We start from the raw sequence: 18,218 nt of genomic DNA on the forward strand, positions 1-18,218 counted from the left end.
TTCTTGACCACTGGGACTTCTACATTATATTCAACACTGAATAGACAAGAAAAAATTTTTACGTTCATTTTTTGTTCCTCTTGCCATTAACATATAGAAGAACTAAATAAAATTTTAAACTGATTTTTTTTTTCCTTTTAAATCAGTCTTCCTTTTTTATGCTCAGATGATTTTTTCAAATGGTAGCTACGCAATGAAAGGGGGACAGTCTACACAAGCCATGCTTGGGGACACATCCTTCTCCCAAAATGAAAAACTGTATCGAAAAGAGCATTTCACCTCCTAGACCATTTGAAATACCTTCCTTGCAATTAGTAGCAAAGTGGAAAAACCGGTATTCGTTGGACCAGCCACAGCAGTAGTGAGCTGGACAAGCAAAGCGGTCAGACTTGCCGTAGGCAGAAAATCCACTCACAGTCCTTACAAAGAGCATAACCAGTGAAATATTACCGTCATCTCCTGCTGCTGCACCCTAATGTATATGACCATGCCCGAAATACAGAGTATTCATAGTTCTTGGATGGGAACCGAAAACCTCCGTTGTCTCTGGAATTTGCTTGGGGACATAGAAGCTGTAACTTTTGGACCCTACTCATTAAAACACCATTTTATTTTATTTTTAGCTCCGAGACAAAGCCTATTATACAGAGATCTGTAGCAAGAACAGCTCTTGAAATAAATAGAAAAGGTTATTTATTTATTTATTGGAGGAACTGAGAAGAGGTGCCCTATTTACAAATGCAGTCTGGCTTCAGAACAGTTTGTTTTCCACTAGTTCATAATTTCGAAGGTTACTCCAGCATCTGGTACGCGTCCCAGCCATCCCACATATGCCTTTAAAAGCCCGCAAATGGTGAAAGGGGGATTTTGCTGTTAAAAGTCCATGAAAAAGGACCAAACCCAACTCCTCCCGCAGAGCCAACAGGTAAGGAATGAGCGGAGACGACAGGCAGAACGTGCTGCATGTTTGCTAACAGCATCTCTCTCGGTGCAGCTGACGGAGGCGGGCAGTGACTGAACAATTCCTCCCGATGAACCAAGTTGTTTCTGTCTTCCTACGGGTTATTTTCCCAAGTGCTGCGGGCAGGGAGGCACAAATAATCCCAAGACAGTTCTGCTGACAGCTCTAATAATCTTATTTATTATATGACAAATCTCTTTTACGCGCTGAAACTGTTATGTCTTGATTCCCTCCCCACCCTCCTCTTTTGTGGTCTGGTGACTGCCAAAATGAAACAACAGGATGAGAAATCACACCGTCAAGATTCGTCAGACCTCGCTGCAGCTCCTCTCCCTCCTATCTCTGCCCCTTCCTGAGGAGCTTGGCAGCAGCTTGCAGAGGAGGAGGAGGAGGCCATTTCAAAACAGGCAAATATTGCCTGAAGAAGCCCTGCTGAAAGCAAGCAAGCCCTGCTGCTAAGAAAAAAACCCAACAAACCCAACTCTCTCCTCCTAGACCTTTCCCTTTTCTTTAGAAACTGTTCTTTGTATCAGTGCTCATCCAAAGGCTTGGGGGAAATGGAAGACAGACCTTTGAAAAGGCTGAAGGTGGCATTCACCTGCTTCTGCAAGGTGTGAAGGACACACTTTTGGCACTGGATGAGCTCCTCAGGCTTGGCTCTGCAGCGCCAGGGACGAAGGGAGCTGCGGCAAGTCACTATGTTGATGTTACCACCAAGGCAGGATGCTACAAGATGCCACCCAACCTCTAAAGAAGCAATATATATACAAAACCAGCAAACACTTGCCATCTGCTGAGCCATTTTTAAATCCTTATCTTTACCAAAGCCTTCACACACACAAAAAAAAGCCCAACCTATGAATACCAAATGAATTGTGCTGATTAATCCTATCTATAATAAAATGAGGAGGACAGCCCCAAACTGTTTCTTGGTGGGAATCCCAGGGGATCGGGTTGCCCTCAGGTCCCTCACAGCAGCTGTGAGCTTTAATGGACACATTGAACCCCAACCCCAACCAAGTGCTGACCTGAGCCATAAGAGTCCCAGATGGATGGAACCTTCTCACCCACAGGATGCCACCGCTGTGACCCCATTGGGCTGCTTGGCTCTTCCCTCCTCCCTGTGCTCTGCCCCAAAGTGGCCAGGTCCATACCCAAACTCAAAATGTCTACCTGGGACAGCACAGCTCCCAAAATAATCCCACCATCACCATCACTCTGGGGGAAATAGTGCAAAATCTCCATGCTGGATGACGATGGGCTCGCCTCCACACCGCACCCCAGGACTTAAACCCCATAATGAGAAGAGGAACAGCCAAATCCCTTCCTTCCAGCTAAAACCACCTCGTGGTTGCTCTCCTGGGCTCCAGGGACAGGGGCGAGGGCTGCACTGGTTGATGGCTACTGGTCTGAAATGCTGGTGTGGAATCAATCCCATGCTACCTCTGAGCAGGACTCACACACACAAAAACTGATGCCATGTTGTCGCTAGAGGCCACCAAGAACCAGATGTTTTACTTTTCTTCTTCTGGATGTCCCCAGCCCATGGTGGAAAGGGAGAGGGCAACGTCTTTTATTTAAGCAGACTCTTTCTACCTCATATATGTAATCAAAAGTCCTGAAGGTTTTATATGTTGCTCAAACCAAACAGCAGCAAAAATACAAAGCATAGCAGTAAGAAAAAAGGGAGACAAAACAAAGCAGAAGAGGAGGAAAAAAAACCCCAACAAACCAAGGAAAGAGCCCCAATCTTGTACCTGATGCGTAGCAAACTGTACAGTATATACATCTTCATCATGTATCATCCTCCCAGAAGAGCAAACGAGAAGAACTTGGTAACACAGAGGGAGGAAAAAAAAAATATACACCCTGTATTGTATTTGCCATGGAGCAAGCAACATGTTTATACACTAGTCTCTATAACTTAATGCTGTGTAACAGCATTTTTTTTTCTCTCCTTTAAATTTACAAAACAAAATATCTATCGAGAAATAATCTAATCATATTGCTCTTCAATACACTTCTGTAGACAAGTAAGACTCGAAGTTAAACTTCAGTAAACTGCAGCTTTTGGGAGCCCACGAATGGCTACAAAACTCCTCCACTCAAGTCAGTCCTTGGAAGTATTACCATGTGCTGCTGTAATTCAGTATATAAAGGTGCTATATATATATATATATATATATCTCCCATGTACAGACAACATGTGGTGGGAAGGCTTGTTGTCGTAGTCGCTGAAGCTTAAAAGACGGGTTAACCTCACGTACAGCAGATTCGTTTCCATGTTCCATGCATCTTACATTAACTTCATGAAAATGAGGACACAAATAGGAAGAAAAGGAAAACTTTAGTCAAACACTGCTTTAGAAACACTGCGGCAGAGGCCAACGTCCTTCAGTTATAGAAACCACTGAGTTTCCCTTTTTATCTTTTTTTTTTTTTCTAGTCAAAATAAATCTCAGGGCTAGGATACAAAGTGCAGGACCGACCCACTTGAGGAAGCGACTTTAAAACCAAGTTACAACGGCACCATCCCATTCACCAACTGGACCTTCATCTCTTGAAGGCTGTTCATTATCTTCTTCTGGTGACCAACAAGTGTCACTCCCAGCCGCCTCAAATCCCTGTGGGAGAAAGCAGACGTTGGTTCCACGGACCGCTCAGGCACACGCCGCCGCGCACACCACGCGCCGCACGCACCGATGCTGCTGCCAGTGCCTACCTCTTACCATGGGCAGCTCCCGAAACCAAGTTTAGTTGGCAAGTTTAATTCCGCCACCCCCCCGCCTTTTTTTTTTTCATCTTTTAATGGCTGACATGGCATCTGTGAGAGATGATGTGATTTGACGGAGATCACCTCACTGGCTAAGGAGAAAAGCTGGACAGCAAAGTGTCAGCATCACCTTTGGCCAAGGACCCTGCTAGGCATGAAAAGTCCTACTTCCAAGAGAAAAGCCATGTAAGAAAGCCTGTGTTGCAGTTTCCTCTTCTCCTGGGAGAGGCTGTTTTTTGATCTCGGATACGAGCAGTGAGGAGTGAGGTCAATCCACGCTTCCTTCCTCTTCAGACTAGGCAAAGCCAAAGATACACAAACTGCAATCCTAGAGCCAGCTCCTACAAAGAGCTGAATGGCAAAAGCCTCGAGCATGGCCACCACCCTGATGACCCCCGAAAGTCAACAAGAATTGGCAACATAGCTCCCCTCTGGGCCTTTGCAAATCTTCCTGTAAACCCACATTTGATTTTGTTTCAGGGGTGATTTCTACAAGCCAAAGGCATTTGTGTTGAGTCTGTCTACTGAGCTGCCATTACAGGAAAGCTGTAAAATAAGGTAGTTTGTGAAATGCAGGATTAGGAGGAAAGTGTTTTCTCAGAAGCTCAGCCCTCTAAAATTTAGGTGTACAAATGAAGGTAATCACCAAGGTTGATGTTGATGGTGTGAAAGAAGCACCTCCAGGGGACAATTTATCCTACCAAAAGACAGGAGTGGGACAAATTGTCCCCTGGAGATACTACAGCAGGACCTTGGGTGATCAGATTCAATGACACATCTAAAACCAGGTAAGGCCATGGGTTATGTCAGAGTATAATTGTAGCGATTTCCTTCTAGGCGGAAAAGTGTTATCAAAGAAATTGTAGGAATAAAATCTCAGAAGAAACATCATGACAGGTGTATCTGTGTTTCCAATGCAAAACACAGAGACTGTTAGAGAAGCAGTTCGACTTAGAGGAGACGTGGTGTTTTGTCTGAAGACTTCCACTAGAGAAGTATCAGCCCCTCACTTTCTAACTCCAGGCTGGACCAAATAAAGGATGTTTCCAACGTAGGGCTATACAGTCTTGCCAAAACACACATGAAACCCAGAGCTCCCAACACCCTGGGCGCAAGTCTTTTAGAAGAAAGCTCTCCACCGAAAGCCAGCGGGACGTGACCTCCTTGAACACGTACGTGCTTTTTGGAAACCTCACTGGCAGGGCTGGCATGTGCAAGGGCTGGGGATCACCAGTGACACGTGGGAGCCCAACCAACACGTGAGGTGTATTGCAGACTTGGCCTACAGCTCCCAGCACAGCTGCATGCTGGACTGCAGGTGAACACATGCAACGACCACCAAAACACTTTCACAAAACGTTGTGTGAACTACCCATGAAGGTGTACCTCTCTCAGCAGCTCCACGTTCTAGAGAGAGACTCCTGTGCAAATACAACCAACCATCCATGTCCAAAAATTAAATAGATGAACGTTGCTTTGAATAAAAAACAATCCTGAGTGAAGGCCGATACATTAATATACAGCTGGTTGAAGCCAAAAGTTAGATCTGTTGTTCTCCAAGGATTATCACACTTTCAGCCTTTTGATTTGGAAAATACCAGATTTTCTGCTCCAGGCTAAACACTTCATTTCATTATTGTACCCTTTTTTGGTGATGCATCTCAACGATGCATAGGGGAAATCACAACGTAAGGGGCACGGAGCAAGGGAGGTCAATGAGACATATCAGCAACGCTCCTTACCTGGCAGAGAAAAGGCTGCAGCACCTGCAAAAGGTGTCTGCCTTCTCAGGGGGACATGCTTTCATTTCTGCCTCCACTGAATTGTGAAACTAGTTCAGCAAGCCATCTTAATAACGAAGGAAAATGTAGTAATGCTATTGTTACATGCAATTTATTTTATGTACACAGCACAGTTGGAAGTTCACACCAAAGATCAAAAAAACCCCCAAAACCCAACCCCAATATAGGACCTGATTTTTAAGAGAGCCAACATCCATCTTCCCCCTGCTGAGTGCTACTCTGCTGGAACTTTTTGAAAATTCAGCTTTTTTTTTTTTTTTCTTCCCCCCAGGTATCTAAAGTGCAAGGTGAGCTCTTTTGAAAATCCAGCACCATGTATTTCGCAGATGTATCATTTCTGATACTCTTGCATCTTATGCAGAAAAAAATAGCCTGAAACTATAAGAAAGGCATGTACAACTTGGTGTTTCACGTCCAGCCCTATCAGTATAAAATAAAAGCCCTACTCGCTACGCAGCTTTTTTTTTTCCCTTTATAGTATCCCCCTTAACTTAACAGGCTTGAGGAGCGCCTCATTGATTTACAAGAGAGGAAGAAGAAAAAGGAGTTTCTGGTTTCAATCCATTAGCTGCTCACCAGGGGATCCAATCTATTTTTTTTTCAAATATCAAATCCTCCTGAATGTGGAGCCACTGGCCAAAAGCACAGGGACTCCTCAGAGAGGGAACAAAAACTCCTGTGGGGTCTTTTGCCTCTGCAAAGACAGACCAGAAGACAACAGCTCCTGATCCAGATGCTCACCTAGTATAAAATCAGCAGCTTTATTCAAAAGCCACCTTGCGTGTTGCAAAGCCAGCAACAAAACTTCCCGAAAACCACCTAGAGAATGCAGGAGCTTTAATTCCCATTTTTCAAGCGTGACTTACAGCACATTGCATGCTCCTGTGCACCCAGCACTGAAGCACTTGAAGCAGCATAAGGCAGCAGCCAACTTCCAACAAAATCGGGTGCGCAACCCAGCTGGTTTTGGGATAAAAAATATCAACTTCTGTACCTAAGGGCTGCAGAACAACTGTTCTGAAGCTCCAGCCCAGAGCTGCATGGCTCACAGGACTGAGGTCAACTGGTAATTTCACTGGGCTCAGCTCCGCAGAGGAGATGTGTGTGGCTATCTACTGGGGTTTTGCAATAGGAATGTGCAATTCCCTGCAAGAAAAGGCGGAACTAAGACCTGGAGGCAAATGACACTTGCCATCAGGATCCCAGCTGCAACTTTGCCATGCAAGTGACCTGACCTCCGGTGTTGGGCCTTGTGTGCGCCTCTGTGGCAGCAGCATGGGCGCTCCCCGAAACCCTGGCGACACAGGCACCTCTGTGCTATGGGGTCTCCCTGCTTCAAAATACTTGATGCACCCACTCCCCCAGCAACGAGACAACTTTTATTCTTGTTTCAGGGAGAAGTCTCCCCTTTTCACTTCTCTCTCATTCACATAGGGCTGAAAATGGAAAGAGGTAGGAATTAGAATCACTTGCCAATGAAGTACTAAGAGGCCGACCTAAGTTGACCAAAAAGCCAAGGAAATAAAGGGGAAAATTGGTGTCGGCTCATCGTATACAGCTGCATGCACGCTGCTCTCTTACCACCACCTTGCACGAAAGCCCCGCTGTAACGTGCCAGGGACCACACAGTACCCCCTTCCCTGCAACATCCTCCATTCGCAAGGGTTGAATTCACGGTGTCCACGTTGTAAGAAATATATTTGAAACATTTTATTTACAAACAGAACTACTTATACACCATGGACCAGTTTGTCAAACACAGTGTAGACTAGGACTGGATTGCCACATAAAATACAACCCCCCTCACCAGCCAGTTAGTCATGCAAGCAAAAGGGCCAAGTTCCTGAAAGATCTCTGTGTCCGGCAGCCGTCAACCTACCACAGATATTTGGTATTTCATCTCCCATCCAGGCCAGATTTCACCACTCTTCTTCACGTGCTGTTAACTCTACAATTGCCTGTTCAGACTGGGACTACTCACATAGTTAGTTGTCAGTTTGAATGAGGGGAAAGAAGAAGAACCTCAAAGACCTTCAGAAGACGCTAAAGAGAGAGGAATCCACTTGCTAGGGACTTTTGCATTAAATGAGGACTTAAAAAACAATTTTTTTAAGAGTTCATCTGCTCTTATTCATTATTCCTATCCTACTTGATCAAGAGATGAGAACTGGTTTGTTCAGAAGCAGATGCAGTATCACAATCTCAGGACTGAGATTTCAGGTTAAGAATAAGCATCTAGAGCAGGTGAACTCTTAAATGCTCTTTATCCAGTATAACTTTCAATAAATAGTTCATTTTATTTTAGAAGAAAAAAAAATACAATGCAAAGCAACACAGCACATATTATTACAAATATTCAGAGCTCTTCATCTAATAACAAACAACAGGGTGTCCTGAGATTCAGTGAGTACAGGTCTTTCAAAAGGTGGAAGTATGTAGTCCACATGGTTAGTAATTGGTCCAGTCAAGGGTCAGACTGAAACTCATGTCATGGATCTATCTATTCTTGAGTATTGTCCTGGTAAAGTTATTCTTGCAGTGGATTGAAAGAGCTCCAGACACACTCAAAGTCACTAGGTGGTCCACAAGTTTAAAGAGCAGGTCTGGTCCACTGGAAAGGTTGCCTTCATGTCTGATATCCAGTTGGAAAGAGGGGGTGGAGGGTGAGGCTCCACTTTTCACAAGGTGATTCGTCCCTTTGCAAGAATTAGAGCTAAATGTAGAAATCACTCTTTGTTTGAACACATACATTTTCAGGTCTTTGCTTAAGCAGGCAGAGCTCAGGACTTGGGGCGATATTCACCGGTTTTAACTTTTTAATCTTTTGCTTTCAGAAATTTGTCACGAATACTACTCTTCCCTGGAATAAATGCATTAAGCCATCAGTTCGTAAGAAGCAGGGCAGTAACCAGGATTTTGCTTTGCATGCTGGTGGGGGGGTGTTTAAAAAAAATGCTGAACATCTACCATCTCAACCAGATCCTGTAAATAGTCACCAATCCCGCCAGCATTATGGCCAATGCTCCTACACAACCCCTCTTACAGTGCTACAGATTTTTTTTCAGTAGATTTTAGAAATTCTTTACATTCAGCATATTTTTTTCCTGCCTTTTTTGGCAGCGATTACCCAGTTCTCCTTTCTCCATCTAATTTCCACGTCTGTCTCCTACACAGTTTGAATTTGGGGAAAATCATTTTGGATGGTATTTGAAGGCAACCTCTTAAATTGTAAAGATTGTTTTACTGATGTCATTTGGGGAAAGTAAGCTCCTTTCAGATGTTCAGATCATCTTTTCACCTGATCCCCCCAAGTCCCAGCTCTGAAATATACTGAACAGTTGCCTCTATTAAAAATGACAAGGAACATTTAACCTGAATTCTCCATCACAGAGTACAAAATGTTTTGTTGTTCCCTTTTACAGGGAGAAAATCAAATCCCCTCAGTATATTAACCTTTAAAGAACTTTGCTTGTTCCGGTGTTCATTTTCTGGAGAACCCATGAGAGTCTCATCTGAGCCCATTCAGGAGCCATTTCTCTCCTTTACTTTGTTGATTTTAAGGGCAATCTGCCAGTTTACATCAGCCTGAGCTGTGTTCAGCCTGATGTGGTTCAGGTCTTCAACATGGGACACCTTTCCTCTTAAACCATTATGACGGTTTCTCCTTTTTTAACAACTGAGAATCTCGCCTTTTGTCTTTTTTTACTATATCTGAGAGGGATAAGAGAAGTCTTGATTTGGATGGTTTTTTTGGCTTTTCAATGAACCTTCCACAGTCTTCCCAAAAATAGACCCGAGTGGGATCAAGCCTTCTTGCTAAGCCACCCTTGCACTGCAAAGGTGTGCAGGCTGAGCTGTTCAAGAACCAAGCCAGACTCATGCAAGCATCTCTGTCCAAGGCAGCTAGGCAGCTGGGGGGTGTTATTTATGGATACTTGATAACTAACTAGTTAGAGTTAGTTTCAACCTTTTTTCAGTTTCAACCAAAATGCAAGATGGATTCATGAAATGTCTCCTTTCAGCTTGAAAAAAAACACCCCAAAGTCCAGAAGCTTCCCAGGCTCCTGAGCATGGCTCCACTCTACTACTCTGCTGCTGTAAAAGCCCAGAATAAGCTGAAGCTGAGCAGCTCAGGCATATTGTCTCAGCTGGGGCCACTAAAGGACAAGAGTGGGATGACATCTGTGCTATAGAGAACATATCGGGACCTGGTGGAGGGGGCCTTAGAGGCGGTTTGTAGCTCGAGAGGGCCAGAGCATCTCTGGCAGCTATAATTTTATTTAAAGACTTTTAAACCAACTTGTCTTTCTGGCTAGAACTAAACAGATAATGGATTTCTTAGTTCACTGGCAACCAGAAAAACCATTTTGAAGTACTTTTAGGGTAGCCTGAAAAGATTTTGGGGGATTCTGCAATATCAAAGAGTAAATATAGGGAAGTATTTAAATTTTTAAGTTAAATTTAAGAGATAATTTTACAATCTGAAATGTTGCACTCAAGAAAATGGGAAGGTAGGAATAGTTTTGTCAGTGGGATGGGATGCTAAGACTGTTTAAAGCTACATGAATAAGTGAGCTTCTAATTTACTGTTAAAACCCACTATTAATTTGGGCTCGAACTCAACATTTTCTCTGACCCAAACCAAAGCATTTCACTTCTGCGCACTTCTTTTACAGCTCTTGAAATTGCATAAAATTCTAAAGAGGAACAAACTGGAAGCTGCTTTTGTAAAACCTAGTTTTCTTCTTTGATATGACTAATTCAGCCAAAGAGCAACAAGTCTGTGATATATTTTAGGCAATCTGCATTTTCTACCTGAACTCGCTCGGGTTGTAAGATTGAGGTGGCACAGTAGAGAGGAATGCTCCAACATTTTCCTTTTCTCTTAAATTACTGCCTGATCCTATCCCTTCTCTTCCCATTCCCCAGCTAGGTCTTTCTGCTGTGTGAACTCTGACCACCCTGGGGAATGACCTCTTCCTTGGTCAACATTTGTAGATCACCAGTCTAAATGGAGCCCTGAAACCTGGTGTTTCTGGCTACTGCCATATCAGATGAGTAGGTAAGGAACCGTGGAGTCCTCAAAAGCCAAAGTAACATGGCATGTAATTGCAAGAGTAGGCCGGGAAAACACATGTAAGAGTCTCAGGCACCCAAACAGGGTTCTAGGTAGAAATCCATGCACTCTGACTCCCTAGAGAGGATTTAATCCCTAGCTCAGGGTTTTCATGTGAATGCCTGAAGACAGACTGGATGAGTCCAGGTGTAAGGGACAAATACTGGTGATGTGAGTGCAGCAAATATGCTCCTGCACTCCCTCCATGCGTGTAACGCAAAACTGAACTCCGTGGAGAAGTTACCAACCTGTATTAGGTGCAAAGGACCTCCCACCCTGTCTGATGAGCTCCACAGAGCTGTGGCAGATAGGAGAAATGCTGTGTTTCTGTGGGGTGTGGGAATTTTTTTTGTTTTATTCCTAATCCTTGGCACCGATTCTGTATGTGCACTGGCAATCTGCATGTGATGGAAGAGCCACAACCTTCTCCAAAGCAGCATGGAGCATAATCCTTCCCATTCTGCCTTAACGCTTGCAGTAAATTAAGCTCAAATTAACCCATCTAGAAAGGCAGACTTTGGGGCGAGTTTGAGTAAGTGGCAGGAGGAAAGTACAGATGTCATTACACAAGCAAGGCAGGCACTTAAAGGTGGAGCATAACAAATCAGCAGTCCTGAGGCATCTACCAAGTCGTTTGAGTGCTGTCACCCCACGTGCAAAAACCAAGAGCACATTCAGAGGGAAAAGCCTCAGCCAGGGAGCCTGTCCCCTAGAGCTATGGGTTTGCTGATGCTCTTCTGTTCCTGTTTCTTATTTCTGTTAATGTTGAATACTGTTTTCATGCCTTACTGGGCTTGACTGTCCACTTGGTTATGTCCAGATCACTTGTGAAACCAGCTAATCCGGCGTAAAGCTAGCATAACTCAGCAGGGACACTAGCTCCTATACATTTACTAGCAGGGTGCGGTTTTTTTTACTTGTCACTAACCCCAAATAATCAACTGCTATTATGTCAAGAGGACGGCCTGGCAATTACTCAAACTCAAGCATTAATTTCTGTGAGTAAAGGAGCTAAAGTACCATCTGCCAATGTAGTGATCATAAGTTCCAGTCTTGCCTGCACTTGTTATCATCAATACAGATGCTAAAAGAGAAACTGCTGACTGCACGCAAAGGGTAATGGTTTTCCTTTCTGCAGCCTCATCCCTACAGGTTTTTGAACGGTTTGTTTCCTACCCCTCTGCAATTCCAACGAATGAGGTGAAAATGATCTGGGCACTACTCACTCTAGGGTCACCTGAGCCACAGCATCCATCGAACTGTATCCGTTCTCCATGAAGATCTCCGTGTATCGGCCCATTTTGATGGCTTCCAGCCACTCACCCACTGACCTGTAGGCACCACTCCCGACTGGACTGTGCTCTACCAACAGATTTGACACTCTAAAGACAAGCGAAAACAGAGAAGGAAAGAGAATCAGTATCGAGATGTACCCAACGTGACTCAGTTGCTCGCATTTTTATACGGTAGAGATGATTCTTTCGTTGTGTTTTCAGTGACTGCTGCAGCTTAAATCCTCCCAGCAGGCTTCATACACAACGTATCAAACATAACACTTCACATTTTGAGTTAGTTCCTGCCATTTCTGGTCCTTACTGCAAGCAGTAAGAGGAGAGGACTAGTATCCATCCCTGTTACCTCTCACTCCTCTTCTATTAGGCTGCCCCAGTCACTCCTACTTCAGTCTTCCGTTTCACTCCTCCCGCTCTGTTTTCCTCCTCTTCCTTCAAAAGTCATAATTAACTTAAGACAGTCCAGAGCCTGGAAGCTGAAACCCAAATTACATTTCCCAGCAGTGGCCATCAATGGCAGGCTGCTGTTAACACTTCAGGGGCTGCTCCCGCGGAGTCGGGTTGGGACTTCGGATGCGGGCGGGGACTTCGGATGCGGGCAGCATCTGCCGAGCCCTGCAGAGAGCAGCAATGCTCCAATGACGCTCCAGCCCTGAAAACAGAAGCAGACTCCTGCTCCCACACCCTCGCTCAAGACCTTGCCGCGGCAATTGCTACCTGCTCGGTTATGCCACGCACGGAAGAAGCAATTCAGGCAAATAATAACCCTTCGCTGCTGCAGAAACACCGACACAGTACCTGGCACAAGCGACCCGTGCCGCGTACAGGTCCACCACTCTACTAATGATGCGCAGAGAGCAAAGGGGGCTTGTCCAAGGTCAGCCAGGGAAGAAACTAGATTTGTCCCTGCTTTGTAAACTGGGACATACAGCTACCATAAGCCTTGCATAACGATTATTACCCACAAGTAAAAAAAACATTTTCTGGGTCAGCCTCTGACGGTGAGAATTACACTTAAAAGACTTTCAACTGGAAGGAAAGCTGGGATATTATATTATTGCAGCACTTCAGGAATCTTCATATATTTTATGAGCACATTAGTATTATTTGTTTATTTAATAGCAATGCTGAAGGGTCCAATAAAATGTGAATACTTGCAGCACCAAGAGCATAATGGCTTCCCATAACATTTTACACACATGAGGAATTCAAAACTCCTAAGTAATCATACCGAGAAGTGGATTTTCATCACTAATGTCAGGAGGTACCTACTAATATGCACACGCTGTAATGTAGAGAGTGACTTCCTCCCTTATTTGCATTAATGAGAATTTCCATAAAGAATACATTACATATATAAAAATATCCTTTACAGCTGCTGTATGTTGAAATTATGATTCATTTGGAATTACTATGGTCTGGGCATGGCGATCTGTGATTATAGAAACACAGTCCCAAAGCCTGGCTGCTCAGGTGCTCCCTCCACATCAAAGATACTAACAGCAGCTCTGAAAAGGAGAGATTTGGAATTGCATGGACCTGTTCATGGAATAAAACATCAGCAAAGTGCTTAGCAGCTCAAGGAAATGGTTTGCTGCCTGTTTGCCTCTTTTCCAGCATAACAGTTTGGTATAAAAGAGTGCATGAACCACCACATAACAGGCCTGGAAAACAATTGTTCTGAACTGAAAATAAAAATAAAATGAAAAAAACCCAAATCAAAACGACATATTTTGTGCTATCATAAACTTTTTCCTGCAGGTTTGCTGGGACTGACATTACATTTAACTGCTAATAAGAGTAATTTCCTCTTCAGACGGAAAATGATGCATTTAAAATAGCCCAAGGAACACAGATCTATCTTGTATTTGAAAATTAACAGAGATTTCATGTTTCTCTTCTTCCAGTGCATGAGATGTTACGGGAGGACGTGCCAGTATGGGGATGCGAGGTCCAGCTGCAATAGGTGAGATGGACCACAAGCAGTTGTGCAAGACTCACTCGGAAGGTGTAGAGGCAGATGGGTCTAAGCTCGCAACAGTACATCTGCTTTGGTCCACGCCACCAGTGTAACCTCATCTTACATCCCTCTCATTCCTGTTCAAGGAAAATGATGTGTCTTTTTTTTTCGTCCTCTGAGAATAAGCTTTTCTGAAGGGCGTCTTCCAGTGTTCATCAGGGGAACTCCACTGCCATTAGCGAAGCAGTGATGATTTATATTCATCACTCTTTCATGACCTTGCAAGGGACTGAGTGATTAGCAACGCAGATGGCTCAGAAGTAATACTTGTGTGCCTACATCAAAAAAAAGAAAAAGCCTCTCCAAAACTCCAGTATGGTGGAAACTCCAATATTAAAACTCACTAAAAAAATATTAATCTCTTTTTCTCAAAGAGCAACTTTATTTCTTGACCATATTTACCTTACTTGTAGCCATGTAGCTATTCAGATTCATGTTTAATTGCACACTGGCTGCTCTATTCACTTAATGTAGTTTTAGCAAATGGTTTGTGTACAACTCTTTGGGAACCACAGGGATCCTCTCACGATTACCAAGACTGTCAGAACTGGTGGTGGTAGTGGCTAGCATACCTAGGAATAGTTGTGGGAGGATGCACTTGCACATCTGTGAGCTTTGCACATCCTAAGAATTTCCCCAAGAGATTTCTCTTCATTTGTATTACCAAGACAAAAGTCAACAGGCAGATAATTTGAGCGGCATTTAGTATCTACTTCATGCACTCAAGTCTTGCCCTCTCAAACCTTGGGGTAGAGCACAAGTAGCTTTATCATAGACCTATAAATACTGCTGAAACTCCCATTCCCGAAAGACAGGACACAGTAATTTTCTTTGTGGAAGCAGCACTGCATTTCCAGAGTCACTGAATTGCTGACCTGTCTGCCAATTTCAACTGAAAAAGTTGATTTGGGAAAACTCCCCTGATATTTGAAAAGTCATGGCAGTCAGATGAAGTCCCTGGTGACCGGAAAAAGGGAAACATTGCACCCATTTTTAAAAAAGGTAGAAAGGAGGACCCTGGGAACTACCACCCTGTCAGCCTCACCTCTGTGTCTGGGAAGATCATGGAACAGAACCTCCTAGAAGCTATGCTACGGCACATGGAGGACAGGGAGGTGATTCAAGACAGCCAGCACGGCTTCACCAGGGGCAAGTCCTGTCTGACCAACCTAGTGGCTTTCTACAACGGAGTGACTGCATCAGTGGACAAGGGAAGAGCAACGGATATCATCTACATGGGCATCTGCAAGGCCTTTGACACGGTCCCCTACAACATCCTTCTCTCTAAGTTGGGGATATACAGATTTGATGGGTGGACTGTTCGGTTGATAAGGAACTGGCTGGACGGTCACATCCAGAGGGTAGTGGTCAATGGCTTGATGTCCACATGGAGAGGGGTGACAAGTGGTGTCCCTCAGGGATCCGTACTGGGACCAGTGCTGTTCAGTATCTTCATCAATGATTTAGACAGTGGGATCAAGTGCACCGTCAGCAAATTTGCCAATGACGCCAAGCTGAGTGGTGTGGTCGATGTGCCAGAGGGATGGGATGTCATCCAGAGGGATCTGGATGAGCTAGAGAGGTCGGCCCGAGCAAACCTTATATAGTTCAACAAGGCCAAGTGCAAGGTCCTACACTTGAATCAGGACAATCTTCGTTATCAATACAGGCTGGGGGATGACGTGATAGAGAGTAGCCCTGTGGAAAAGGACTTGGGGGTACTGGTGGATGAAAAGCTGGAACATGAGCCAGCAATGTGCACTCACAGCCCAGAAAGCCAGCTGCATCCTGGGCTGCATCAAAAGAAGCATGGCCAGCAGGTTGAGGGAAGCAGCTCTGCTCTGCTGAGATCCTACCTGGAGTACAGTGTCCAGCTCCAGAGTTTTCAGCACAAGAAGGACACGGACCTGCTGGAGCAGGTCCAGAGGAGGGCCATGAAGATGATCAGAGGGCTGGAGCACCTCTCCTATGAAGACAGGCTGAGAGAGTTGGGGTTGTTCAGCTTGGGGAACGGAAGGTTCCAGGGAGACCTTATAGCAGCCTTCCAGTACCTGAAGGGGGCCTACAAGAAAGCTGGGGAGGGGCTGTTTGCAAGGCTATATAGCAACGGGACGAGGGGCAATGGTTTTAAACTAGAGCAGGGTAGGTTCAGATTAGACATTAGGAAGAAGTTCTTTACAATGAGGGTGGTGAAACACTGGAACAGGTTGCCCAGAGAGGTGGTGGAGGCCCCATCCCTGGAGACATTCAAGGCCAGGCTTGATGAGGCTCTGAGCAATCTGATCTAGTTAAAGATGTCCCTGCTTACTGCAGGGGGGCTGGACTAGACGACCTTTAAAGGTCCCTTCCAACCCAACACATTCTATGATTCTATGACATAATGAAGCTGGAGGAACATCCACCCACGGATGCACACAGGCTAAAGAGTAAGTGGTAATTCAGACAAGGATCTTGCGCTGAGAAATAGCTCTGGCCTGAGTGTGTACCTGCTCGATGCATTAACCAACGTCTTCAAGCTGCTTGGGTTACGGATGAGCTTGTCCAACATGCTGACAATTTCGTCAAACTTGGGCCTGCTGTTGCGGTCTTTCTGCCAGCAGTCGAGCATTAGCTGGTAGAGAGCAGCAGGGCAGTCCATGGGACTTGGCAGGCGATAACCTTCCTCCACGGCTTTAATCACCTACAGGAGACAAAACACGAGGCTGATGGGTTGCTTTTCTTCCTCTCGCCTTTTCCCCAAATGCAAGTTGACTTAAATAGAGAACTCTGGGACCAGCACTATGCTCACGTAAAATCCCACCCGCCCCCCAGATCCACACACAAGAGGCAAACCCAGTAAAACCCACCATCTTTCATTTTCTACAGGAGGGTTGAATAACTTAATTTTTGATCACTGCAAAATGAATCTAGAAAGCCAAGGCACTGCTGCAGCCAGGGGGGCCAGATTGCCAGGCTGCACTTGTTGAAAGCTCAGCTGAGGTCTGTAGGTTATATACCAGGAAACTCCTGGAGCCTACCCTAAAGTCCACGAAAAGCAGCCTACGGGGCTTTCTGGCATCTTCTTGGAGTGCAGTGATTTTGTTTATTCAGATGTTGGCTTCCTTTTAAATGAAAAGGCATGTGCTAGACCACAAATTTGTATTACAGTAATAAAAGTCTGACTGTATTTCAAAAGAGACTTTGAATGCTAATTGATGGATGGATTCAAGGCAGAGGCAGAACAACCATCTCATATATCATTCAATGCTGTCTGGGTCTAGTCGTTTCTTAGTGTGGCCACATTTCTGCCAGGAATTTAAAATGTCAGCCCAGGAGTATGTAAATTAAAACCAGGGGAGGGTTGTTGCACTGATTTCAAATACAAACCATCTATGGTTCTATATCTAAAACAAGTGGTATGCACATGTGCTGCCTGCCCTCTTGAAAGGCAGAAATGAATAAATGAAGGCAGGACCGAAGAAAGCAACTTGTTTTCCCCAGTTTGGGCCAGATTTACAGCAGGGCTCCAAGCCCAGCAGTTCCCATTTTAAACCATTACTATGTTCAGTAGAACACAGCTCATGTGTCAAGCCACAACGGTCTGTGACTGCTCCAAGACAGTCCCAGCGGCCCATCTTCACACCCTCTACTCCCAAGACTCCTTGACCGAAAGGAGCTGGAAGCAACTATTTGCTATGTGGAAAACCACAGCACTTCACTGTTGGACTCCAAGGACTACCCCAGATGCCAGTCATTCTAGGCACCGTCTCAGGATTTGAAAACATCCTCTGTTTAAAAAGAAGGCTCTCTGGTTAGCATGGGAGTTGTTTTCTTGATCTTCAGTGCCTATACAAGCAGTACAGGAAGAGCTGCATCAGGCTGGCATTGCATTTCAGAAGGCCCCGAAATTCAGGACCTCGGGGATCGCTTTCAAATTGTCCTCCACCACAGGGCGTTCTGCCAAGTGGAAGAGTCCCAGGAATGAGCTGGGCTGGCTGAGCAGCAGCAGCGGGAACCTCAAACTCCTTAAGGACGTAGAGGAGAAGTTAGGCGAGGCTTTGTAATCTTCTCCAAGGATAACGAGCACGTCTGAAGATCTGCCCCACAAGACCTGCAGCCCTTTTGCACCCATCTAAGATTTAATCTGTGTGTGGAGCAGCTGCACGGCTCTCCACCCAGCCTGCACTTGCAAAACAATCCTTTCTACAGCCTAACTTTTGCTTGTAGCATCAAAAACCAGCCCCACCACACTGCACTGTCTGTTCTTCACATCAT

At 44.9% G+C, this 18,218-nt stretch overlaps 1 protein-coding gene across 9 annotated transcripts in view; it reads right to left on the reverse strand.

The window, feature by feature from the left end:
* Positions 1 to 670: 670 nt before the first annotated feature.
* EPHA5 (EPH receptor A5) overlaps positions 671 to 18,218 on the reverse strand; it is a 199,650-nt gene continuing 182,102 nt past the window's right edge. For 6 of the 9 annotated variants that reach the window (XM_063337209.1, XM_063337207.1, XM_063337206.1 and 3 more), the window contains 3 exons: positions 16,451 to 16,644; positions 11,879 to 12,034; positions 671 to 3,585 (listed from right to left, as the gene is read on the reverse strand). In XM_063337209.1, the coding sequence (XP_063193279.1) occupies positions 3,480 to 3,585; positions 11,879 to 12,034; positions 16,451 to 16,644 (456 nt within the window). In that variant the 3' untranslated portion in view covers positions 671 to 3,479. The other 3 variants (XM_063337204.1, XM_063337203.1, XM_063337208.1) reach the window with 2 other exon arrangements.

Source organism: Chroicocephalus ridibundus, chromosome 5 (genome assembly GCF_963924245.1).
Source record: "Chroicocephalus ridibundus chromosome 5, bChrRid1.1, whole genome shotgun sequence".
NCBI lineage: Eukaryota > Metazoa > Chordata > Aves > Charadriiformes > Laridae > Chroicocephalus > Chroicocephalus ridibundus.